This window comes from Zootoca vivipara, chromosome 10 (genome assembly GCF_965207765.1).
Source record: "Zootoca vivipara chromosome 10, rZooViv2.hap1.1, whole genome shotgun sequence".
Lineage (NCBI taxonomy): Eukaryota > Metazoa > Chordata > Lepidosauria > Squamata > Lacertidae > Zootoca > Zootoca vivipara.
This window is the reverse complement of record NC_142593.1, coordinates 59,672,065-59,699,911: the sequence shown is the minus strand read 5'-3', so window position 1 is coordinate 59,699,911 and position 27,847 is coordinate 59,672,065. Positions and strand designations below refer to the sequence as shown.

Here is a 27,847-nt window from a genome sequence, read left to right as displayed (position 1 = left end):
CCGCTAAAGCTCTAGAGCAGGAGACCACCAGCCACATTTTAAGGTTTTATTAGTATCTCTTTCTGCAGAACCAAAATACTTAGCAATTTACTCCAAATATCAAGACTGCTTATATTTTTTTATGTATTTAGATCTTTTAACCATGTACAACATAATACACTATTGTACTATCAAAACCAAAAGTCTGATTTCTATTACTAGATGTTAATAGATTAATGATTACTATAGCAGTGTGGAAAAAAGGGAACTAATGCAGTGAATATTAAAAAGAAAGTGCTTGAAAGACAGACCTCCAATTTCACACTGTGTTTATTTTAAACTAATGGAGTAGTCGAGTTCCCAGATGGGTCTCTGCTTAAATAATAATAATAATAAAACCAACCAGTCTGGGGAGGACAGTAGAGCCAAAAGGTTCAAGTCTCTTCCTCAGACTTCAGAAACCAGCCATTGGGCAAGGGGTCCAGGTGGGGTTTCACAGCTTACCTGTTCTGAGAACTTATCTGTTCAAGCACACTAGCCAGAGCGTGTGGGCAGCCAGGGCCAAAACACCAGAAAAGGAAGCAATGCAGCTTCTCTGTATGCATAGAGGCAGTTTCAGAACCAGTGTCACACTTAAATTACACGCTAACCTTCAACCAAAGCCTCCCCCCTCCACCAAATAAAACTGAAATTCCATTGCACTAAAGGTGGACTTGTGTTAATCTTGACCAAGGGTCAAATGTTTTCAGTAGAAGCAGACGCACAAATGAAAGCAGCTTCAAGGAGCCAAAGCATTGTTCGTTTCAGAGCCAGGCTGAGTCCAGTGCAAGACGTGGGATGGGGAGAAATACAACTAGCCTGGTCTGACTATGTACAACTCCAGTCAAAATTCTCCGTGGCCGAGCCAAAAAAAGGAAACTTAGGAAAAGGACACTTAAACTTTAATCGAAGAACGTGGGCTGGGGTCTCTCCGCTGGGAATAGCACCCTGGAGTGATGCGTGCCCACAGAGCTGCTCCCCCAGCTCTCTCGGCATCTGGGAAAGGCAGGATCCTTGCGGTGCTGTCCTCCTTCCAATGCCTGCAGGGAGAGCCACATGATGGCGGCGGCAAAGGGTCTGGTGAGCAGGGCAATGTCTGTGCTCCTTCCCACACTCTTCAACTGGCTCCTGCTCGGGTCATTAGATCTTCCAGTGCATTGTTCTGGTCATTGTTGTGTAATAATAAAACCTCTTTAATGTCTTTCAATTCAAATCCCATTTCTTTAAATTTACTCATTAGCTGGAGAAGTTCTGTTGTCTATGAAAAAGAAAGAAAAAGGAAGAGGACATCTGTAAGAGCATGCTAGGAAGAGACCCCCATCTGGAAGGAAGATTACTTATATCCTACTGAGCATCTCTGGATCAGTCTTCCATGATTAAAGAGTAGCCACGGAAAAGTAGAGCCCCATGCAAGAACTTCCAAGACATGACATTTAAGAATTTGCATCCAAGCAATTAAAAGACACTTAAGAATACAATTAATTAAGAGCCAGACGGATCTCCTAGGTTAGACAGTTCTTAACAACCTGGGCATTACACAGCTAAGATAAATTTATATGAAGCCAGTGGATACCATCTGAACCAAATGAAACCACTATTGGAGATGATCCAGTGATTGGAGGTATCAATGGGTTGGAAGAGGGTGACAAACTGAAGCTGCATCCTAACAAGACCGAAGCACTCCTGGTGGGTGGTTCTCATATCCAAGAATTGGGGTGTGATGCCTGTTGATTGAGTCTTAATCCCTCATATGGAACAGAACTATGGTCTGGTGTACTCCTGGATCCAGCGCTGTCACACTTAAGACCCAGGTGGTGGGAAGTGGTTATTATCAGTTCCAGCTAGAGCACAAGGTACACCTGTTTCTGAAATGGGGAACAGGATTTCTACCGTGGTGCTCCTTTCCTCAGATGTTGTCATGCAAGGCACCAGACCCTAGCTCCACCCTGAGCCTGGGATGAAGCTGGCGGGGAGCCGAAGGATGATTACAACGAAAGAGTCACAAGTGCAAGACAACTGTTCCTGATATTCAGAATACAAGCCAGAGGATTTGACAGTCACTACAGTCAAAGACCAGCACCAGTAAGATTAGCAAGCCAAGCACGCATGATTAAGCTGAATCACGGGAGTGGTTCTACAGCACCACTGTACATCCAGCAGCCGAAAACTCACCTTCTCCTCTGAACACTGATACATTTCAAGAGCAGCTTCTACAAGGAGTGGATCAAAGCCCTTCTCACAGAGCTGCCCATGGACAAACAGGTAGTCAAGGACCTACAAGGAGGAACAGGACAGAAAGGAACTGAGGCAGTTGCTCCGCAAGCCTGATCCCACTAACAACCCTTTTCTAACAATTATCTGAAGCTTATCGGGTGTTTCTGTCACTGGATCTTAGTGACAGGTTATCCACATGAAAAGCTAAAGGAGGGAGAAGCTGCACAAACAAACCTGCTTGGGCCATGCAAAATCACACCTGCACTGATATTTTTTTAGTACAAAGAGATGGCGCTATACCAGGTCAGACCACTGCTCCATCTAGCCCAGGAGAATCTACTCTGACTGACAGCAGCTCCCCAAGGATTTAGATAACAGGGTTTTTTTTACCAATCTCTGGCACCCACGTTCCTTTGGCTTGAAATGCTAAACCTGGGACCTTCTACAAGCAAAACATGAGCTTTACCACTGAGTTATGATGCCCTCTCTCAGTCTCCACAATTCAGAGATTGTTTTAAGTCCAATTGGCTACAAAGAACACATCACAGACATAATGAAAGCAAACTAATATGGCCATAGTCTTAAGGTCTGAAATATTTTGTGGCTAGCTGTTGCCCCAAGCACCCCCTTCCCTTGCCTGAGCACCATAGGTTCTTGGGCCCAGTATTACCAAGATGTATAGGATGCAAGACTCTACAACCCACATCCTTTCAGACATTGTAGAGCATCTACCATTCAAAACCCAAACTAAGGCCAAAGTTGGCTTTCATCCAGTCTCACTTCCTTTTCCTGGCTTGCTTAAGCAGGGAAAAGATTCCTCTTACCTGTTCTATGTTCTGGCCCTTCTTCTTCATTGCTTTCAGGACATCCTCGTAGGAATAGCCCATGTTGACAACAGTTTCAACACACTGCCGCTCACTAGAGGAAAGGGCCTGCAGCATGTTGACATACGTGGAGCCGCCAGGCCGTTTTGCACAGCTGGTGGTATTGGGCACTTGAGACGTCAGGAAACTTTGGTGAGTTACCTAGTTGAACAAGAGGGAAACAAACCTCTTTCAGGAAGAGAGAGAAACTGGGATGCTGCAGTCTCAATGTAAGTCAGTGCAGAAGTCTTTCCTATAAACCCTTAAGAACCATTGGACAATAATAGAATGTGATTGATCTGTGGTCAAGCCCCTCCTCTGTGGGCAAAATAATAGTCAAGAGCTCAAGAACAAAAGGTGGAGAGTTATAGGTACTGTATATTCCTGCATATAAGACTACTTTTTAACCCAGGAAAATCTTCTCAAAAGTCGGGGGTCGTCTTATATGCCGGGTCATATTTCTTATATGGTGAGTATATCCCAAACTCTATAGTTTAACTCGAAAAGTTGAGGGTCGTCTTATACACCCAGTCGTCTAATACAATAAGTACTTTTGGGCTCCATGCACAGCTCCTCCAAGAACCACATGAAAGCCTCAGAGGTTCCTCCAGGTCTAAAGCTAATCTTGGCCTGGCTAATAACTGGACAGGAAGCCACAGCAAGACTCATTACCTCAGAAAAAAGTGAGCCCAAGAAAGACAGCCCCTCCCGGCAACATTTGATTTCATATCCTCGCCAAACCAGAATGACAAGTGCATGGCAAACAAGTCCCTGTTGGTGGCTAGAACAGAATGATATATACTGCTACAAAGGATAAAGCCAGCCACCCCTTCCCCCTACAGCAGCCTGTTGCATTTCCATGCAGGCCAGAGAAAGGAAGCTCCTTTTTTTCCATGCCAAGCACAGAAGCCAAGCGAGCTGGCTTCCCTCCTTCTCCAGCCCACTCGCTTGCTGCTATGGAATTCCTTGTGATCAAGTACTTGCATACAAGGCTGCTTTGTGTTAACTTTAAGACACAATCTAATTCCAAGCAGGGCTGTGCAATATTGGTTTTCAGTATCGCAATATATCACCAGTTGAATATCGTGATATATCGATATATCAAGAAGAGTTTGGATTTGGATTTGATATCCCGCTTTATCACTACCCGAAGGAGTCTCAAAGCGGCTAACAATCTCCTTTCCCCTCCTCCCCCACAACAGACACCCTGTGAGGTGGGTGGGGCTGAGAGACTTCAGAGAAGTGTGACTAGCCCAAGGTCACCCAGCAGCTGCATGTGGAGGAGCGGAGATGATATCTGGAATAAGGAAGGAACTACACAGAGGCAAACAGGACAATGTCCTGGCAACTGCTACTACTTAGGGATCTAAAATGGATAAATAATTATACCAATCACTACACAGTTTCATCAGCAGGCAAGCCAAAATGCATCCAAACAGGACTCATGGTTTTGGGCTTGGATACCAAATTGTGGTATTCAGAGTATGGCGATGAGTCATAGTGAATACAAATAATCTGGGTTTGCCAGCAGGCCTGCTTGGCGGCAGAAGCAGTGGTGGCAGAAACAGTGGTGACCTCGCAGGCCTTGCCGTGCGATGTGTCAGCATTAGGAGAGACAACCTGCAAGGCCTCGTGGCAGCAGCGGGAGGCGGCTTCAGTTGCAGTGGTGGTGACTGATAATATCGTCATTTATCTGTTTTAGACCCCTAAGTAGTAGCAGTTACCAGAACATAGTCCTGTTCGCCTCTGCATAGTTCCACCCTTATTTCAGACATTGTGATAGACTGCAATGTTCAGCTGATGCTAAGAGCCCACACACACATTGCAATTCACAATGTATTGCCAGGTCAAATATTATGAAACAGTTATCACAATGTGAACTTCAAACCGGTTTTGGACGATATATTGATATATCGCCCAGTCCTATTTCCAAGTATGTTCTAGTTGCAGAGCAACTAGTTGGAACGTATTGTTTTCAAAATGGGAGCCTATCGATAAATTGCATTGCTCTTTTTAATCCTTTGCTATTAAAAGTCAACTTTCTTGAAATCAATTCATCCTTGAATGACAGCATTTGGGAGGGATCCCTGTTTAGTCTGCCAATGTAAAACAAAAAAATCTAATGAGCTGGCCTATTTACCATTTACCTGCCAGGAAACCCATAAAAAAGTAGTAAGCATACCTAGAAGAACTAACCTGGGAACACATTTATGGAGACCAAGTACTCTCCCAACCTGACTGTCTTGTTTCAAGATTTCCCTAAAGGCAAACACAGTTCAGCATAAACTAGACAAAGCCCCTGTATAGCTAGGCATACTGCCAGCTTTTGCCATGCCAGCAAGACAGGCAGAATCAATTACACGCTAGAGATAAGCAGCTGGAGAAAAAGCAGGTCCTGCAAAAAGGAGGATTCCCTTTAAAGGGATTTCCTAAAACAAAACCCAGAGGAAAGTAACAACTAAGGCAAGAACAAGCAAGAGACTCTGCTGCAGGGAAAGTTACAAATGTACTCTCATACCTGCATGGCCAGAACTCACATTTCAGAGACTCATCATAGGAAGAAGCCATGTAAAAATAACTTCCAGGATGCGCAATAGGATTATGCTTAATCCACACAGGCCAAGAATCAGGATAATCTCTACTGGGAAATATACTCAAGTCACTACAACATTTCAGCTTGCTCTGCAAATGCTAACAATGCCCTCTCCAAGGGGCCGAGGTTTTTTTGTTTTTGTTTTTACATGAAAAGAAGTCTTGTGGCACCTTAAGGCCTAACCAATTTTATTATGGTATAATAAGTTTTCGTATGCTAGAACCAACTTCATATTGAAAAGGGCCCTAGCCCACAACAGCTTGATTGAATCATGCATGACCATGTATACGTGTGATGCCAGGGAATAAAAAAATAGATTCAAACCAGAAAACGGCATGAAAGAGCTTGCAAGGGCACCCTTCCCAGAGCCCAAAGAGGACTTCGGTAAGGGCGGAGGAACTCCCAAGGAGACCTGCGGCACAGTGGGGCGCTTTAAAGGCTGCTCAGCCTCCCTGCCTAGCAGCTGACACATGCATGGGAGCAGCAGCTGCTTTTCTGCATGTCCTCCAACCAGCCCCAGAGCTTCAACTCTGGTTGAAGAGAGAGTTGTGGAGTGAGAGAGCTGGAGAGCAGGAACAGACAGGTGTTAGAGGCTTTTAAAAGGATGCTACCCACTGACTCAATTTTCACTTATGCATACGGGGCCCTGGAATGTAACCCCTGCATAACCGGGGGGGGGGCCTGTATTTTAGGCTTTAAAGATGCCCAGCTTCCTAGAAATTAGTTTCCATCGCACACCCTGGTACAGACTGCATAGCCATCCACAGGGAAAGCCATGGAATGCACCAGATTGTACATTCAGCCACACTGCCAACTAAATCTGAACCAGAGCAACCCTCACTAGCTTGTTCTGCAAAAATACTATGCTAGCCAAGCAGTATCAATGGCAGAACAGCTGCTATGGAGGGAAGGGGTGCACACTTGCTTTCATAATAATAATAATAATAATAATAATAATAATAATAATAATAATAATAATAATTTATTATTTATACCCCGCCCATCTGGCCGGGTTCCCCCAGCCACTCTGGGCGGCTTCCAACAAAACAGAAATTCTAAAATACAGAAATCCATCAAACATTAAAAGCTTCCCTAAACAGGGCTGCCTTCATGAATTTATTATGTATTGTATTCATATACTGCCCTTCATCCTAAGATCACAGGGCAGTTTACAGTATAAAAACACAAAAATACTGAACATAAGGCCATCTGTAGGCATTAGGTGCAGGAAGGAAGACTTGCCGTAGACCCCCATGCAATACAACGCATCGATCACCCTAACAGCAACAGAATGGCAACAAGGCATCTAAATGTGATTTGGGTTATTTTAGCCAGCTGCGGCCCAACCCAGCCTTTCCCTCCCCTGCCCACATCAAGCAACATTTTCAGTTGCGCAGGAACTTACCACCGTGGCTGTGGTGAGCACTGGAATTTCATCTGTACATGCTACTGAGCTGGGTAGGGAAGGCAGTCTGGATGTGGGGGGCAACGTCTGTGCCTCTGGGCCACCGTCCACGCTGAGGTCAGAAAGCCCTGCCACATGATGCCCATTCAGTTCGCTGGCTTTGCTCTGCAACGAGCTGAGGAGAGTGCCGTTGCGAAGGCAGGCTGGGCCGGGGAACGTGCTTGCCAGCTTTGCTGCCTGCAAGTCGCCCTCGTCCGAGTCAAGCTTCGGGAAGGAGAGCGACTTGATATTGCTCACCGACGTCACGGGTGAGAGGGACACTTTGGAAGACAGGGACATCTTTTCACAACCCCCCAGCTGCGGTAAAGCGATAAGACCATTTGGTTTGTGAAGGGGCTTGAGGTCCAAACTGGCCCTTTCCAAGGACGCCAAGACCTCCTGGTCTTGTAATACAGACTCGGGTGCTACTTTGGGCAAGCTATTGTCTAGAAGTTGGGCCATGATTGGCCCCGGAGTACCAACATGGAGCTGCAGAATGTTCTTCAGCTCCTCTCTATCGTCGAGTGTTTTTAATTCCAGTTTGTCAAAGGGGTCTTCCTCGCACTCGAAATCTGCTGGGTTGAAATCAGCCTTCGCATGGGGTGGACTCAGAACTTTCTGCTTTGCGGTGCTGCTGTTGGCAGGGGTAGGAATGAGGATGTAGTTGTGATGCAGGCTAGCAATGATGGGGTTCATGGGAGGCGGCACAGCGTTCTCTGGGCAGCCGCTATCCGGGAAGCCTGCTTGCTTCTGCTCCTCGAAGGTTGCTTTTTTATTTGCTAGGGCCTCCTCAGCCCTCTGCTCAGCCTCTTGCTGGGCAGCCTGAATTCGTTTAATGTTCTCAGCCCACTCAATAGTCCTCTTTTCCAAGGAGAAGTCATACTGGGGGGAGAGGAAAACACAAAACAAGGTAAGAAAGAGCTGCAGGAACTGGAAAACACATCTTCTCCAAAGCTTACTTTGGAAATCAACCCCTGCCAAATTAGGAATGGAACTACTGAGGAACCAATAGTTCCAATTTCAAGAACCTTTTCAGAAGGATACTGTGAGCAATGATGCCAAAGGCTGCTGAGACACTAAGGAGAATTAGCAATGTCACACACTCTAATGACATGGCTAAGTGTATAAGCAATTTGGGACCTACTACCAACCCGAGGATGAACACTCCAGTTTGTCCCCCCAAAATTTTAGCCTATGCTAACATGGCAGCTTGGTCAGGGTGGGAGAGAAGAATCACCACAGTTGCCCGTACCTGTTACGGGCTGTGAGATGTCAAGATACGTTGCACAGAACGAAGAGCCAACGTGAAGCACAGAAGAGTGAAAGTGTACCAGATACAGAAGTGCTTCTGCGCCTTCATTATACTGCTTTTGGAGGATGCTGAAAGGGCACCTCTTTACACTTGAGGTTTATGTTCTTAGGACCTACAACATTTCATTTATATACCAAATAAATATCCCATGGGGGTGTACAACGTTAAAAACAAATTACAGAACATCTATGAATGATAAATACATATATATAAAGCATACTGACAGACAGCCCAATGTTTAATGTTGTGCTTTTAATGCTGTAATCTGCCTTGTGGCCTTAGGATGAAGGGCGGAAAACAAACAAACAAACAGATACTAGGGTGATGACTGCTGTTTCCAGGAACTCTTCTTGTTGTGGGACTTTTATGGGTGAGCTGAGAATTTGTTTCAACCCTGGGTGAGAACCCAGAGGCTGAGAGGAAGAGTGTGTCAGAAGGAAAAGGAACTGATATTGATTTATATATGTATTAGCAACTATATTAGTGTAATATTTTATATGCAACTATGTATTTCTGTAATATTTTGTCAAGCTGTTTGTTGTTTCTTCTGCTTGTTCACCACTTAGATATATTTTTAATATATTAAATGGCACAGAAATTAAATAATCTAATCAAACCGAATATTATACGCCACATACTGGAAGAAAAGCCAAAACCCAACTAAAATAGAATTAATTATGAGATTATGGGGACAAGTGGGAATGATTAAACTATAGCAATGTTAGGAGAAAAGGAGGGGGGTGATAAAGAAGTGCTAAGTAACTGGAACCTTGTGGTCAAACATATTAAGGAAAAAATAAGAGCAGCTGGGATCAGCAGAGATTTTCTTCACTTGTGCATTTACATGATAAAGGTGAGGCCCAGATGAAGCAGGACCATTTTGCAGTACTCTGGTTGCCAGTAAATGCAAATTTTTATTCATTATAATCATAATGAATTATACTCAATATTGTATACTTCTTTTATTAAATATTAACCAAATATTAAGTTATTAAATAGAAATAATTCCCTCTTTTTAAAACCTTCTTCTACTCCACGATTTATTTATTTTTTAAACCTAGGGGATCTTTCAGAGTTGTCCGTTCCAAATGACCTGAAATTGCTGTTTGCTTCTTGAGAGCATGTAAGGATTTATTTTTTAAAAAAATATACAGAAATAATAAGGCAGACTCCCCCTGTGTTACTGGATAACATTCACCAGGAACAGGATTAAAACCCTTAAATGTATTATCTTAAGAGTATGCAAAGGTTAAGTGAGGCCAATATCAACCAGCTGTGAAGACAAAGCCTTTTCTAGCAACTTTTAGAACACCCTTAAATCAAGCAAGGGAAGCGGTTCTTCTTCCTTATCTTCAATAATAATTTTCTGCTGTTGGTTAACAAAGGTGGATGTTGCATTGATGACTTGAGCTTGCTTCAGAACCTACTTCTCCTTATTTGGCTTTGAGATGGATTAAAGCAGGCACAGGGCAGGTGTTGACAAACTTCCCAAATCTATTTTAAGGGAACCAGAAGCAATCGTTTCAGTGCAGTTAACAAAAGAGGGGCCTGCTTTAGTTGTTCAGAGTGAAACACTTTTAATCATGGATAGTAGGTTAATGCAGAATAATCTGTTATCTAAAAGCACAGTCCTGAGTATGCTTATGCAGAAGGAAGCCTCCACAAGTTGTAGACGACTTTCTATTGCAACCCTGTACAAAACAAGCAAGTCTTACCTGGGCTTCCCTTACAAGCTGTGGAGAGTCAGGCAAACAGAAGCCAATGGGCAAGCCAACTTTGGCTGGTGCTCTGAACTTGTCTCCTATCTTGAACGGGACGTCATCGAGGTAACTGAAGGACCCTAAAGAGAGGGAATGAAACACATCAGTGACTTTGCATTTGTCAGTCAATACAACCCCATTTTGTCCATCTAGGCCAAATCCCCAGTAACAGCAAGCCTTTAAAAGTCTGAAACCAACAGACAAGCAAATGACTGTCGGGGGTTATATTCAATTCAAATGTGACACAGTGTATGGCTCTGCAAAAGCCTTCCAAAAACTGCTTCATCCTAATTTCCCTGAACACTGATAAAAATAACCACACTAGCAGTTTTAGTTAGAAATCGCCTTCTATTTTTATGCTTGAAAGTTCATGTTTTATAGTATTAGGCACCTATATAATAGTCAGCAGCAGATGCCTTCAGTTAAGCAGCCTCCATAGATGGGAGATGGGCTTAATGGGGTTCCCAGGCACCTTGAGCTCACACACCTGCTTCCAACAGCTGCTGGCATCCCAAGCCTATTTTTCATATTGCTGCACTGTCCAATATTATCAGGCAGGGAAGGGAAAGTTCATGGTATTATGCAAGCAAGAAGAGCCAACAGGAACCAAAGGGGAGAGCAACAGATTCAGGGGATCAGCTTGGAAGGTGCATGCATGTTGGATATATTTGCACCAAGCCGGACCATTGGTCCATCTGGGCCCCATCCTGTCTACTCTCTGAGAGCACCTGCTTCCCAATTCAAAGTCCAAGTCTGAAATAACAAAAACAAGATGCTCTGAGCATCTTGGAATCTCCCATACCGGCTGCTATCTAAGTAGCCAGTGTAACCCTGCATAAACTCGCATGCGGGAGAACCAACACAAGAGTCATCTTCCCCACAGCCATGCAGCCACTCAATATCTTCAGTGTGCACTGCTCAGTATTCTGCACTTACACTGTATGCCTTGGTCATACAGTGTTATGGAAAACAGAGGAGGGAGGCACAGAAAACAAAGAGAATGCAAAAAAAGGAGAAAGCTAGGTCTCAAAGGCTTAAACAAATAATGCTTATTGCTGGGGGGGGGGACGCTTCAGAACTGAAATACCTTCTTGGACAAAGGAGCAACATTTGCGTAAAGACTTCCCAAAACACCTATCTGGCGCTGTAGACACTTCACTACAATGAACAATAATAGTTCCTCCTTTCTACTTCTACTTGGTCAGTTACACCACACCCCTTTTATACATAGTGACCACCTTAGTACAGATTCTTTTTATGTGCAAAAGAGGCCACCTGAGACAGTCCTGAACAAATATGACGCATCTAGGTGACAATGCACAACTGGTGAAGAAGTCCCCGAAATAAAAGGCATGTGTGCCATATTCCTTCTTCTCAGGATGTTTCCAGTTACAGTCGTCCCCCACCAATGAATTTTCCCTTGGCAGAGCTGACACAGGATGGCAATCACAGGAGTCCCACAGCTCATAAGTCCAGTTTCTGCATAGATTAGTGGTAGAACATGTGCTTTGCTCGCAGAAGAAGACCCCATGTTCAATCTCAGTAATTTAAAAGGGTCTCGGGTAATCGGACAGATTAAAATCAGCAAACAAATTGTGGCAGAAGAACAGAAGAGTGAATGGATTTGCGGTTCTAATATGCTAGCGGATTTGATCACTCACACCTGGTATTAGGCAAAGTACAGACATTAGTCGGGGAGGGAGAAGGTGTGTGTTTGCACTGAAGGGGGAAATATTTATCTCAGCGAATGCTTAGTGCATTGTACAAGTAGGACAAAAGAAGATATCTGTGCCGTTCAGCTTGCAGTCTTCTTTTTGTATGCAGAGTCACAGCTTGAACTATCCAGAGCCGTGCTTGCTGCAAAGCTCTCTTATGTCATAATTAGCTTCCTTTAGGTGAAAATTTTGTATTGTCAACTTGGAATCACATCGGGGGTGGGGGGGGAGGCACTGTTCAGCAAGAGCCACAGGGTAGAAAACCACAACAAGGGCTATGTGTCTACGCACAACCATCACCCCTCCCCCACCAAGTGGAGCACAGCCTGTTTTTCTCCTCTGCCTTCCAACCTGCTACATTTTCTTCTTCCAGGTTAAGGCTGCCCATTAAAGACTAGCTTAATTGCTTATCTGAAGATGGCTTATTTTTAGGTTGACCCCTGACCAGACTGAACCTACTATTGTCAGGTCCCTAGTCAAAAGGGAATGCCTTCGAGTCAATACTACTATTTTGGGGACCAGAGATCCTCACCAAATCTCAGGTTACAGATCTCAACTCTGTTATAAGTAGGGGTGACCCAGGAAAGGGCCTTGTTTGCTGTGGTGCCAAACTTCTGGAACTCACCCCCTGTGGAGCTGAATTGTCACCATCAGTTATCATTACAGTGCCCAGTTAAACTTTATTTTTCAAGATCTATTTGTTGGCACAGTTTCATTTTCAACATTCTGTACACCACTTTGGGACACCGTGTACCTGAAAAGTTCTGTGTAAATGCTTAAAAACAACGAAGCTAGCTATTCCATGAATACCTTCACATTATTTCTTATCCAAATGCTTAGAAACACCCTAACCTATCTTTAGAAAGGCAGCCTCCCCTTGCCACACCTGAAACAAAAGACACATTTCACTTACCATGAAAGTCGGACCTTGACTTCGGAGCAGCCATTTAGAATCTGAAAGACATTTTGAAACAGCATTAGTGACCTTGCATCATCACACCTCCAACACATACTCTCCATCCAGTGGAGTCATCCTGTAAATATTAGTTCAGCTTTTTTAATGTGACAGGTAACACAACCTTCTTTATCAACAGAGTCCCCTGTGTTCTACACACCTAAGATCTGGCACAAAAATTTAGATCCTACTTATCATAGTTTTTGTTTTTTTAAAAAATGTGCAGAAGGGTTATGAGAATCAGAAACAAAATTGAGGAGAGGGCCTTATGTGGGCGGGAATGTGCCTCCTTTGGCCACTGGAAGTTTCGTGAAAAAACTTGCCACTGTGACTGCTCAGATTGCTATTACTCCATTCCCTACTACAGTCCTCTCCAAACTCTGCACCAAAAATATTGCGATCCCAATTATACTATTTGTGCATGCATGTTAGCATAACTTTTAGTGTACAATCAGGAAATCCACAGCTTCTCCAGAAGAAATGACTGCAAGAAACCATGAAGTGTTAGTTTATCAAGACCCCCCCAATCTATACCCAACAGCCCTTTCCCCTGCACAACCTCTACGCCACAAACTGTCAAATGTCAGTATCAATTATCAGCAAAGCAAGGGTAGGTCTGTTGCCCCTTCAACAATCTAACGTCCAAGGGTATACAAACATACTCGTTCCACAACACAGCTTACACCTGGCAGACAGAAGGAAACTTCAAGCCTAAAGGCTTCACTTTCAGTATGATCAGAATCTGCAAGTCTGGATGCTACTGATCTAATCTTACAGAGGTGCTGGGTATTCCAAAAGTGTTTCCACACATGCACATCTCTCTAACTCAAGGCCTGGCCTTACCTGGAGGAGATCCTGTTGCAACAAAACTGCTCCTATTCTTTACCAGCAACAGAAAACCTCAGGCAGTGGCACTTTCACTTAAAGACAATCCAAGGTACAGTACCGTATTCTGAAGAGTATTTTCGACATGGACACGGCAACACCCTCCTCCCCCAAATTACCTGAGGCATAACTAAATCAAAGGATGAGTTAAGTCCCTGACATTACTGGGGCATGACACATGTTAGAACTGAACAGGGATTATGAAAAAGGAGTCTCTCTCTCAAAAAAAATGAAGGTTTTGGGACAAAGCACAACCACTTGGCTTCAGCCGAAAGAAAAATGTTAAGTCATGTGAAATTATCACTGTATTGAAATCTGTGTCAGAACAATGACACAGCATTCCTTTGGGCTTTTGTTTTCTGTGTATTACCACAAAGAAGAATATACTCTTTAGTTTTATCCTGCCATATCCTGAGTGACAAAAATGTAAACTCAAAAGACATTCACTTTTATGCAAATAAATTTTAATGCTGTAAACTGCCCTCTGATCTTTGGATGAAGGGTGGTATATACATTTAATAAATATAAATTAAAATAAATCCAGTGGACATGAAGATTTAAAAACCTGATAAACCCCAAACAAATCTACACACAATACTCTCTCTCTGGTATAAAGGACTCAACAGATTCAAGTTTGAAACAGAGTTATGTCCACACCTATTCTTACACAGTGATTCAACAGGAGACTCCTCTGAAATTAGGCAGTTCTGAATGAATCAGGACAGGGTGGGGAGCAAGTTTTCCCATTTTTCCCAAATTGCCCTGCTTATAAACCAGATCCAATTTAGTACGGACTTGGACTATAGAATACCTTTCATTGATTGTCATTCAAGTGAGAGCAAAGCTGCAAAAAATGAGCAGGGGCAATTAGTGTAATATCTGTTATTTGATTATTAATGCAAACCTCCAAAATGTATTTTGTATACATATTCTGTACTATCTTCAGTACATTTTTTTAAAAAATTTTTTTACTGCTAGTAGCTAGTAGCTACTACTGTAGCTGATGCAAATATTCTTCTTATCTGATCTTTCATTGACTGTACCTGTTATTACACACTACTGTCACAACAGCTGTACTTCATAGAACACAGACCTTAAGGTTGAGGGGGAGAAATGTTTTTTTAAAGCAGCTTGGAAAAGACGCACTGATACCTCTATTGTGACAAGTGGTGCAACTATCCATGTACCGTATATAAAAATGGAGTGCTTGCAAATCTTTCTCTCTCTGTCACATGGAACATAATGCTGTTGGAGAGCAGCAACATTTGTGAAGCATTTCCTAAGGATGCAAAATCCCTCACCATTACTCTTAGGACCCCGATTCAAAACAGAATTTTTTGACAGCCAGCGTGGTCTAGAAAGAACAGCAGCCTTCCTTAATCTGCAGCTCTCCAGATCAGGGGTCAGCAACCTTTTCAGCCGTGGGCTAGTCCACCGTCCCTCAGACCATGTGGTGGGCCAGACTATATTTTGAAAAAAATTAAAAATGAACGAATTCCTATGCCCCACAAATAACCCAGAGATGCATTCTACTCATCTAAAAACAGGCTGATTCCCGGACCGTCCGTGGGCTGGATTGAGAAGGCGATTGGGCCGCATCCAGCCCCCGGACCTTAGGTTGCCAACCCTGCTCCAGATGTTTTAGACTACAATGTGACTTCAGCATGCCTGAAGTAGATTTGTTAGGACTTAAGAACAGGTCAAGCCCTGATTTAAAAGCCCTTCCTCTGCCATGAGCTCATTGCATGACCATGGGAAAGCCCAGTTCTGTAAATGGGAGTAAATTGGCTTTATCTCATAAAGATAAACCTAATGAAAATGAACCATAGAATTTTTAATGCATAGATCTGGGGTGGCTAACCTGGTGGTACTTCTACTGAAGACTTGGGACAACAAAGATAAATCAAAAGTAGCTTTATTGTATGAAAAAGAGCATATTTAAACCTAATAAGGAGAAAGCCTGGGGTCCTTGGAGAGAAGCACCCTTCTAAGCCTTTTCTCACTTGCCACTATCCTTCTGTAACTCTTCTCTCAGTTGCATTCTTCTAGAATAGCTCCAATACAGTACAGTACTTTGTTTCCTGGTCAAAGAGGACCTAAATGGCTGAAAGAGATCTTCGGGAGAAGTGAGGCCGATAGAGAGTGGCTTTTAACCTGTAATCTGTCTGCAACTTCTCTTACCCCCACTCTGCTTTGTATGCTGGAAGCAAATTCAGGGAGAGGAATCCTGCAGTTGTTGAAGTTCTCATTTTGCCCTTAAGTACCACCTCTACATCTCTCCCTGCTCACATGCAGGCCCAAATAGGTTTGCCTCATATTTCTCTCACACATTAAATCAAGCATTTAATTTTCAGTTTCTCTGTTATACGTTTAACCTGTAATTGGATTTCGTTCAGGGAACATTAAGTCATACATTTTTATTGTCTTCATGCAACTATGCAATTCCATACTAATTACCATCTTTCACCTTCAGCCTCAATGAGGTGTATATAATAAGCCAGCCTTTATCTTTCATACTATAGCAGCTTTTGCAAATCAGTAAGAATTAAGCAGACAACACACATCATCACAAGCTAATGCACAGTTCCCTTAAATTAACCAGCCCGCTTTCCCTTAGTATTTTAATGGAAACACAAATCAGGTGCAAACAATTTACAAAATAGAGCTAAGAAGGGCTAGGATCCTGGATATCACACTATCAATAGTTGGGCCTAATAAGTAACAGTAACCCCCCAGAGGGAGATATCAGAAGGAGACACAAATGCTATGGGAGATCTGTGGCTTTCATGCCCTACTTATAAGCTTTGTAGAGGCATGATAGCTGGGTAACTGATGTTGTAAAAAAAAATACAGGACCAGATAAACATTGGGTCTCAACATATAGGGCTCTTTCATTATTGCTATACAAAGTAATTTGCATAAGCTTTTTCCCCCAAAGGGCCTAAAGATGTGGGCATCATGCGGAAGGTCATTTTGACGGCCAAAATGATGCCAATTAGTGCATGCCAATACTTTCCCTGTTCTTGCATGCCACCTCCATCCCATCCCTGTCCACTGAACATTTCCAATCTGACTGAATTGCCCAGTGTGCCATAGCCAAGGCTATAAATCCCATGCTTCATGACCACGTGCAGACAACTGGAGTTCTTAGAGAACCAAAGGGTGTGCTGTTCCAGCCACTCTTAAGTTTGCTCCACAGGAAATTTGTGACCAGAATAAGAAAAAAACACTGCAGCACAGCTGCCTCTCACATAGTAGATAAGCCCCCAAAGTTCTCAGTAGTGATATAATAACAGTATTTCCCTTAAGACTGGGGAATCAAGTACAGTACATTTGGCTACAGTAAGTGGATTTCTACTCCTAAATAAATGAAGGGTGCAAGGCAAGGCAAACAACTTGGCGTCAGGTTACCTAAATGATTTTGGCCTCTATATCATCAGATGGGGCACTGCTGAGAATGCCACATGTCTCAGAGGTGCACTTGGTTTGCACTATAAGCTGGTACAGTATTTTATTGTGGCAGCTCCAGGCCTCTGGAATCAGTTACCAGCCAAAATTAGACCAGCACCTAGCATCTTGATGTTTAGGCAGCTACTGAAGACATTTTGGTTTAAGAAGCCCTTCCCAGAAATGTGACCCAGTCATTTAGTGAAATATTAATTCTATAATTGTAGCAATGGTTTTTATTGTTCTAAAAATATATATTACTTGTAGATTATCTTATTGTACACTGTTTCAATAGCTTTGGCTATGAGACAGTTTATAAATCTGTTAAATAAAAAATAGCTCTCCTGTTGGACAAATATGATATATCCACAGTTTACTGGGATGGTCAATACAGGGACGTCCAACGCCCAGGAGGCTGTGATCTACTCAGAGGATAAAAACTGGCAGTGATCTACTCAGGGGGGGGGTTTCAGGTGGAAGTTGTTGAGCTTTTTTTAGGGAGGAAAGTCAAAGTTGTTGACCTTTTTTGGGGTTCTGGTCAAAGTTGTTGATGTCCACTACGGTAGTGACTGCAAGGATACCCAATCAAGATCAACAAAAATCTGGAACAGAAAATTTAGGGTGAGAAGTGACCACACATGAACAGCAAAGATGGTGTTGTTGTGTTTTTTTAAGGCAGCTGGAATTTTGATTTGCAATAAGGCACAACGAACCCTGCCACGGTCTTCTTGTGTTGCCCTTGTAACAAAGAGTTACATTAAAAGGTATTGCACACTTAAGACTATTCCAAGATAGTCTGCAATAATATCCATCCTCTCAATCATCGAAAGATTTTCCAGATCATTAAAAGGTACCAGTAGTTTTGCCCATTCATACAAATTACTCACAGGATGATGTTGACAGGATGTTCGCCTATCAATCCACTGCCTTCTCTTCGTACAAAAGGAACATTTGTACCTCCCCCCCCAAACCCCCAATGGTGGGGACAAGGCTCAGAGGACCAAGCAGCCTTCATCCAGGCTGATTTTCTGGCAGCTGAAGCAAGTCCAATTTTTAACACAGCACAGCTACAGGGTAGAACAGTCTTCTACCATAATAAGTAACTGCTGTCTGTCATTGGGTTCAGTAACTCATTCTCAAAGTATGTGTAACATTATTACTTTGAGAACACACACACACACACACACACACACACACACACACACACACACGGGCTACACCTAAATGGCACAAAACAATAATCCATGTAAGAAAGAATAAAGCTCAGCTGGCAGCATAAGCTGAAACTGATCCCACAACCAGTGTTGAAAACTCAAATATATTAGCTAGGCACCATATGGCTCCTTGAACCAAGTCGCCAAAATGGAATGTCTAGTTGACATTTTGATGGACTAACTAGTGATGTGAGGTGAGAATATTCTCTGCTAGAAAATTCTCCGGAGAATGTTTTCCACAAACTGTAAATGCAGGAACCAGTTTTACAACCCACATTTAAAAAATCTAGTAAATAATAAGTCAAGCTGTGATATTGCCAGTGTAAGTAATGAGTAATGTTTTTTTTAAAAAAAAAAAATCCTATTACATTACTGAGCATTGTGTCATTCACCATTGGCAGTTCTGAAATGTGAACTACAGAAAACATATTTTTTTTAGTTTTTAAAATGCTACTCATTTAATTTGATGAACATTTGAATTCATATGTATTTTAACTATATGTAATAGCCTTTTTTCTATTTTGGTGTGATCTTATTCTTAGCAATTCTATATCCTGGGACATACAGTGTGATTTTTTTTTTAACAGAAAGTAGTTTTAATGCTTTATACACTTAAATTACCTAGGCCTATACAATTATGTGTAACAGCATGTGAGGTGGCCTTGATTTAAACAGTTGGCGTTTCTATATTTTTATTTGATGCCAGTAACTGGTTTTTGCAGTGACATTCAGTGGTACAAGGTGCCATTTACCAGAGACTGACATTTCTGAAATATATGATCATATAATGATCATATATTTAATGTTAATGGCTTCTTTTTTATATGTATGCATATAGTTTTGTTTATCAAGCTGTGTTTTAGTCACCAAAACAGTTATTAAGTGTAAGAGCTATGAATTTACTTGTATCAAACCTTCACTGCATTGCCCCACTGAATAAAAGTACCGTAATACTGTAACTGTAGTTTTTGGTTGCCATCTGAACAGGTTTACCCATGAATAAACATGTATATTAACTAATTATATCATTTTCAATGCATTAAAATGAATATTCTCCTATTTTAAATGAAAATCTCTAAAATTCTCATTAATATTCTCCAAAAGATTATTCTCGAGAATTTAACATCACTAGGACTGACTGTGATCAATTATCAGTTAAACATCTGGCTAGTTGAGATGACAACCTTGAGCTAGGTTAAGAGATTTGAGAACTTAAAAAAGAAGTTACTTGATCCAGGGACAGTTCACAAAAATATTGGTCTATTCCTACTTCTTAATGGTGACATAAAATATAACTGATAGAATTCTACAGAATCTGGTATTAGTGTGTGAAAACAGTCAAGATGCAATGATCCCCAGGCATGTACCTCCAGATGGTGGAGATGTCAGGCTCAGGCACCATCCAGGCATCTTTACTTGATATATCACCCAGCCCTACCGTAGTTGCAAGTGGTCAATAGTCAGGTGCAAAATGCACCTGGCTTATTTTGAACAGTGTTAGAAACTGGGATAGAAAAGCTAGGAGCCAAATAGTTTCTGGGACCTGGGTTGTGGGTGCCAAAACAAAATTTTGAGTTGTCACGGGTGTGTGTGTGTGTGTGTCAGCAACACTTTTTATTATTTTAATAAGCATGAATTAATTCATGTAAGTGACTCTTTGTTAATATCACATTTTAACAGAAATTGTTAATTCATGTTTAATTTGGTGTTTCCAATAAAAATTCCAATTTTCAAAACACTGTACTCTTTATTGTTAAATTCCTTAACATATTGTCTATTCTTAATATATACTTCGAGGCTGCAAATCGCATAATTTCAGTAATCCTTGAGGTGCAAAAAATGGTACCCAAACTTTTTGAAGTGCTTGCAAATGGTTAATCTTTAGGGGCAAAAAGCACCTGGCGCCCTGCTCATTTCGAACCCTGCAGGATCTAGATACTGGTAATATGTGTCTTCCAAGAATGCCTGCAACTGCTCCAGCACCTTTCAACCCAGAGGGCGCAGAGCTTGTTTTTTCAGGAGCGGTTGCACCACTGCCTCTTTCAATGGAGCAGGGACCACCCCCTCACATAACCAAGTGTTAACCATCAGCCAGCCCCACTCTGCTAGATTTGATAGGCCAGGAGGCATAGAGGTCAAGAGGGCATGTGGTCAGACACATTGCCACTGCCAACCTGGCCACATCAGCTCATTGCCTAAGGTGAAAATGATTCCACAAACCGTTCTCAAGAGTGCCACTGGGTACTTCAACCGGAGCTGCAACAAGCAAAGAGTCAAGGGCTCTCTGAAGTCAAGCGACTTTATCATCAATATGTGTAGCTAGTTGGTCACGGTGGGTTTTCATGGGGCTTCAGAGGTCCCTCCCCCACACTGGGGGTCAGCAACCTCCAGACTATCCAAGGTAACTCCCCTGGCCTGCTACTAGAGAACATAATGCAAGCTGCAAAATGAACCTTTTTGCAGCCCACACTGCCACATAGGAAGCACTATTATGTGTTCTTACCAGTGTTCGGCTGACTTCAGAGCGAGACTTGCGCCATTTAATAATCTTTTAATCAATGTGTACCAGGTCAAGGATTTAACATCAACAAGAACACATTTTTACATCTCTGTTTCTAATGTCCTGCAACTTAATACTGCCCACATGGACAATTGGAAAGGCCCTAGCTGTCATAGTATCATGTAGATTTATACCTCCAACCCTCAACACATTTGAATTAAGTGAGCTGTGCTGAACACTAATAGACCTTCCTTTCAGGTAAACAATGTTAGGATTGAAAATGTTCAGAGTCCTTTTAATTCCTGAAGCTCTTCAACATCTTTAAAAGTAAGTATCATCCCACAGAAGAACACGTGACAGCATTTTCCCTATCTGAAAACCTCAGTCTAAATGTTTCTTTTAAAAGTTGTCACAAGACAGCACTCATGTTAACATCTGAAGTTAAAGAACACTCATGATTCAGATTAATTTTTGCTTGCTATTTATTATGCCAGCCTTAGGATGGAAGCCAAAATACTCGGCATTCCCCTAACTTTCTACAGAAGATCAAATTACAACAGCATTGCAAGCAGTGTACATTGCTTAGTTTGCAAGAATATTATGTTTGCATAAAATTGGGTGATGTTCAACTCAGTCATACTCAGAACAGACCCAGTGAAATCAACGGACTTGTCTACTCTAGGTGTGACTTAGCTGGAATCACCAAGTATGTTTCGTCCCCCTTTATCTGCATGGCTATCTTCTATAAATGCAAAGTGAAAAGTTATTCAGGCCATGAATTAATTCTTGCTGCACACATTATCATCCGGTCTAAGTGCTACCTTAGTTTTAAGAGAAGATTCATTTCTCCAATTTTAGTCAGGGCTTGAAATTAGCAGGGAGCCAGGCGCATTTTGCACCAAAAGATTCTCTATTTGTGAGCACTTCAAAAAGTCTGGGTGCCATTTTTGGAACCAGGTTGACACTCAAAGATTACTGAAATGTATGAGATTTGAAGCCTCAAGGTACCGTATATGTTAAGGATAGAAGGAGTTTAACAATAAGGAGTACAGTGGTACCTCGGTTTTATGAACACAATTGGTTCCAGAAGTCTGTTCATAAACCGAAGCAAACTTTCCCATTTAAAGTAATGGAAAGTGGATTAATTCGTTCTAGAGGATGAAAAAAACCCCTAAAGCAGCAATTTAATGGAGCGCTTCCGTGGTTGCAGCCCAGTCGCGGAAGCGCTCCCCGGCCTTTGGGAGGCATCAGAACGAAGTCCCGGCTCTGATGCCTTCGCGGAGGCTGAGGCTTCGCTCCGATGCCTTCGCGGAGGCCGGGGAGCGCTTCCGTGGCTGCAACCCAGTCGTGGAAGCGCTCCCCGGCCTCCCCGAAGGCATCGGAACGAAGTCCTGGCTCCGATGCCTTCGCAGAGGCTGGGGCTTCGCTCCGATGCCTTCGCGGAGGCCGGGGAGCGCTTCCGTGGCTGCAGCCCAGTCGCGGAAGCGCTCCCCGGCCTCTGGGAGGCATCTGAACCAAGGCCCGGCCTCCCCGAAGGTATCGGGCGCTCTGGTGTCTTCGGGGAGGTTTGGCCTTCGCTCCGATGCCTTCAGGGAGGCCGGGCCTTCGCTCCGGGCCTCCAGGAGCCATCAGAGCAAAGGCCCGGCCTCCCCGAAGGCATCGGGCGCTCAGTAGGCCTCGGGCACCTTGGTTAACGAACTTCCGGGTTAGGAGTGTTCGTAAACCGAGGTGTTCGTAAACCGAGGTACCACTGTAGAGTGTTTTGAAAGCTGAAGTATGTTACAATGTTACCATTGACACTTTTGTGTCAATGCAAAAGTGAATTGCATATTAACTCATGCTTATCAAAATAATAAATGAAGTGTTGCAGACCCCCAGAGTGGGGGCTAAATATCCTGTTTTGGCACCCATAACCCAGGTCCCAGAAGCCATTTGGCTCCCAGCTTTTCTATAGCAGTTTCTAACACTGACTTTACTATTCTCCAAATAACCATAGTTTGGAAAGCTAGTGTGTACTAGTGTTTACAATGTTGGACTAGGATTCAGAGCACAAGGTTCAAATCACTATTCAGCCTTACAGCTCACTGTGGGACCTTAAGCAAGTCACTCTTTGTCTAATCTACCTCAGAGTTGTTGGGAGGACAAAATGGAGAGAGCACGTACCATGTAAGTCAGCATGAGGTCTCTGGAAAGAGATGTAATATAACAGAAATAACAAATCAATTAAATATACTGTACATATATAGCCTGTTAATATAATATGTTAATTGTGCCAAACAAAGTCCCATTCATCATCACCTCTGCTAATTTTTTTAAAGGTTATGTCTGAAGGACTGGCAAGGAACCCATGAGAAGACATCATGCCAAATGAAGTAACTGTGACTCAGTAAGAGGAAGTTGCAGCTGCACACTAATTAACGGTGTCATCACCTACAGAGTTCCCCACCTCAGGCAAACTCAAAAATTAAAATAAAAGAACAGAGCCTATTATAGTCAATCAGAGCACAGCATTCCTCACCTGAATTCTCTTGTCTTTTAATTTTAAATCTTGTTCTTTGCGGGAGCTCACGATAGCACACATGCCACCCAAAAGTTATGCTCACAACAGCTACCGTATGTGAGGTACCGGTAGGTATGGCTGAGAGCATATGACTTGCCCAGGTCCTCTCAATGGATTTGAAACTGGGTTTTCCCAGTTCTAGCCCAACACTTTAACCACTACACTGTTTCACTGATAATGGACATTGATTAGAAAACAGTTACAATATTTACTTCCGCTGGGATCCATGTCTCTCACAGTACGTGTGTGTTTTGAGTTGACTGGAATCCACCCCAGGCCAGAAAAAGGCCTTTCCAGTCAGAATACCAAGCAAACACAACTGACAAAACTACCTACAGAGAACAGTGAAAGCATTATTCTAGTCCAAAGACAAAACGGAAAGGATGAAAGCCTGCAACAGTGTATTGAGAAAGATGGTGACCTATGTTCCCAATTCTGAAGCGAGTGGAAAATACTGTAGTAGTATTAGTTACAGCACAGTCCCATACAGTACATGTTTTACATGGAGACCTCATGTTAAACTGGGCTTATTCCTAAGCATGTATTAAAAATGTGCTGCTAGGCTCTACTCAAGATATAGGGGGATCATTGGAGGATTAAAGTTGGAGAATATCACATACAAAACAAAGTTTCCCATTGTTTCAGAGACAGGAGCAAGGTTTCCAATAAATAAAGTGACCCAAGAGATTTTTCACATGTGAAGCTACTCTACATGGGATGTTTGAGAAGAGGATTCCACATTAAAATGGCAGAATGCTTATATACTTTGGGATCTGACCAGTCAATAATGAGATTTTTTTCCTCAAGACACACAAGCTCTGTAAATCCAACACCAACAAAGTTAGGTAGTGATATCCCTCCACCCCTTCAAGCAGCCAGAAGCATATACTGCTAAATACACATACAGTATTTGCTTTGAACAAATCAGCCAAAAATTTATTACCTGTCAAATGATGCAGTTCCTCACTTCAAGAGAAATGAATATTTTGAAATACTGGTACTCTACATTAAACAGTGACAGCGCTGTGTTCCACACAGTCAAGTCAATTCAGCCATTAAGCTCAGCAAAGGGAAGGAGCAAGACTTGAACTCTCTACCTAAAGGAAATGTAGTTGGGCTAAAACACTGGTCTAAGGCTCTAAGCTATTTGGAAGAAGGCAGGATATATATGACAAATATATCTCCATAAAATAAACATCTCCTCTGTTGGGCAACCTTAGTCACCTGCTCTACAGTCTGCTCTGAGAACGGTAATCTCTACAATATCCTTACAAAGTACACCCTCATTATCTCCCTCAAAATGCAAGTCAGAGGCCAATGAGTTGTTTCCTTTAAACTACTTATCAAGAACAGGGAACTTCTGTTGCTGTTTGCATTGCAACAGCCAATGAATGACATTTAAACAGAGCTTACACTGTTCAAAGCACTCAAAATACATTATCTTTTTCCAGAACTGGAATATGCTAGTCACCAAGATGAGTCTGAGCTACAAATCAGGAAATCACTGGTTTGCTTGTATATCACTCTGCCACAAACACAGAAGGGCACCTTACAGAAGCAACTGTCACTCAAGTTGTTCCAACTCACACAACCAAGAGCTGGTAGGTCCCGCTTACCTTAAGGACTGCTCTAAAGATCAGAGCAGGATAGTGCAACATGAAGGCCTCTGACTAATCAGGAGAATTTCATTCCTTACAACAGCCCTGTGAAGTAGATTGAACCCTACAATTCCCATCCGTCAGCCAAAGGAACATGAGTCACCTATTGCTATTCAAGAAGGAATGCCAGCCTGGACGGAATGGAACACAAATGCATACAACTTTGCTTTGGCCTTGAAAAACTGATCCCCCCCAGTGATCGACTTTTCACCTCACCCTCCCCACACACTCCTTAACTGGCCTCTTTCCTATTCCTATTATATGGGTGGGGGGATTGTTGGTTTGTTGTGCTTCATCTTGTATTTCTATGCTGTGAACCGCCCTGAGACCTACAGATGAAGAGCAGTATACAGTGGAACCTCGGTTTATGAACACCTCGGTTTATGAATTTTCGGTTTATGAACGCCGCGGACCCATCTGGAACGGATTAATTCACTTTCCATTACTTTTAATGGGAAAGTTCGCTTCAGTTTATGAACGCTTCAGTTTATGAACAGACTTCTGGAACCAATTACACCCATGTTTCAGTTTATGAACGCTTCAGTTTAAGTACTTTGCGGACCCGTCTGGAACGGATTAATCCACTTTTCATTACTTTCAATGGGAAAGTTCGCTTCAGTTTATGAACGGTTACTCCGCGGACCGTCTGGAACGGATTAATCCACTTTCCATTACTTTCAATGGGAAAGTTCGCTTCAGTTTATGAACGCTTCAGTTTATGAACAGACTTCCGGAACCAATTGTGTTCATAAACCGAGGTACCACTGTACAAGTACAATAATAAACAAAATTCTGCGACCACTGTTGCCAGAAGAGGACCCAGTCGCTCCCTCTTTAGCCAACTGAAGGCAACAACCGCCAGAAAGGCGGGACATAAACACACACACACACACAGAGAGAGAGCTTTTTTCTGGGAGGCCGCAGGGCTACGCATATTTCAAAACATTGTGTGAATCTTTGTACTTTTGTAGAAAATGATGATTTCCTTGAGTCAAAATGAAAGTACTGTACCCCCTAAACATTTTGGGGGGGTGAAGCACTGTTTGTGTGTGTGAGTATCTATATATCTAAATGTAAACCTATATAGCTAGCTAGTTAGAGGCACTGAGCGTCAGTGAAGGCCACCTGAGGATGACAAACCGGGCCGCGAGGGTGCAGTTGGGGCCGCAGGCGTTCAGACTCCAGGGGCGGGGAGGGAGGGGGCAGCGATCTTGATGTCGGCCGGAACCCGAACTCAAGACCTTCCAGGCCAGGAGGGCTCTCGCGACCACCGAGCTCTCTCTCCCGCTCACCCTGGGGAACGCAGAAGCGAAGCCCCCGAGTCCCTGCCAGGGATAAAGGTTCGCCCAAGGGGCGCAGCGAAGGGAGCCTGGGCTCATCCCCACCTGCTTAAGCAGACCCGGGAAGGGGGGGGTCTTTCCCTTCCCCAACCCCGCCCGCCAAAGCGCGGCTGCGCAGAAGGACGCGCGCGCACACACACACCCCTCAGCGGCGAGGAGAGGCGCGTCGCCCCAACGACACTCGCCCCCTACCTGAGGGGCGACCTCCACCGCTGCCGCCGCCGCCGCCGCTTTCGCTCTCCCCGCCCCCGCCTCCGGCCTACTCACCCCGGATAACGGCTGCTGCGGCTGCTACTCGTACTCGTCACGCTCGCCCGCGGCTCTGCCAACTACAAGTCCCCGCCGGCCGCGGCCGCGACGACGACGACAACGAGCCGCCTCCCCTCTCCGTACCCGCCTCGGCAACAGCGCGACGCCATCTTGTCACCCCGCCCAACGCGCACGCGCGCCAGCTCGCACGCACACGCCCCCCCCTCTCCGGCCGGCAGCGACGCGTGGCGTCAGGACGCCGATGAGGCGACGCGGAAGAGAGCGAGAGCCGAAGTGTTCGAGAGGCGCTTCCGGTTTGCTGGCTGCGGCCGCTTGTTGCCATAAACGGGGGGGGGAGGGAGGAAATTATTATTATTATTATTATTATTATTATTATTTCTATGCTGCTTTTTAAATACAAACGTTTATTGCTTTTTAAACAAATACAATATATGCCGCTTTATATTTGTAAAGGGAGACAAATCTTAGAGCGGTTTACAACACATTAAAACTTCAAATAAAACAGAACGAAATATTTCTGAAGAAAGTCAAATATAAAGTGCACGTTCAGAGCAATCTAATTAATGGGAAACTAAAGATTTGAAAATAAAACATTGTTACATGGACTCCAATATAGAATGGACATGTAAGGTAGCACAATTAACAAGAGAATAAAATATTAACATATGCATTACTGTTGTTGTCAATCCTGCCAGTGGTGTGGCAGGACCAGCTTGCACTGCTGCTTAAGCCTGCCTTGTAGAATTTTAAGCATAACCTTGCTAGCTTGTGAAATGAGCACAATTGTGTGGTAGTTCGAGCATTCTTTGGCACTGCCATTCTTTGGGATTGGGATGTAGACTGATCTTCTCCAATCCTCAGGCCGCTGCTGAGTTTTCCAAACTTGCTGGCATATTGAGTGTAGCACCTTTACAGCATCATCTTTTAAACTTTTAAATAGTTCAGCTGGAATATCATCACTTCCACCGGCCTTGTTATTGGCAGTGCTTTCTTTCATACCACTTTAAACAGTCATGGCTTCTCCCTAAGAATCCTGGGAACTGTAGTTTTTAAGTGCTGAGCGTTCTTATCTTTACCTCAGAGAGCTACAATTCCCAAG

At 43.2% G+C, this 27,847-nt stretch overlaps 1 protein-coding gene across 1 annotated transcript; it reads right to left on the bottom strand.

The window, feature by feature from the left end:
* Positions 1–32: 32 nt before the first annotated feature.
* UBAP1 (ubiquitin associated protein 1) lies at positions 33–26,933 on the bottom strand. Its single transcript, XM_035100618.3, has 7 exons — positions 26,746–26,933; positions 12,833–12,873; positions 10,160–10,284; positions 7,094–8,014; positions 3,057–3,257; positions 2,191–2,292; positions 33–1,276 (listed from the first exon to the last, which is right to left on the bottom strand). The coding sequence occupies exons 2-7, from the start codon at positions 12,864–12,866 to the stop codon at positions 1,136–1,138; spliced, it is 1,524 nt and encodes a 507-aa protein (XP_034956509.1). The 5' UTR covers positions 12,867–12,873; positions 26,746–26,933; the 3' UTR covers positions 33–1,135.
* Between the last annotated feature and the right edge of the window lie 914 nt (positions 26,934–27,847).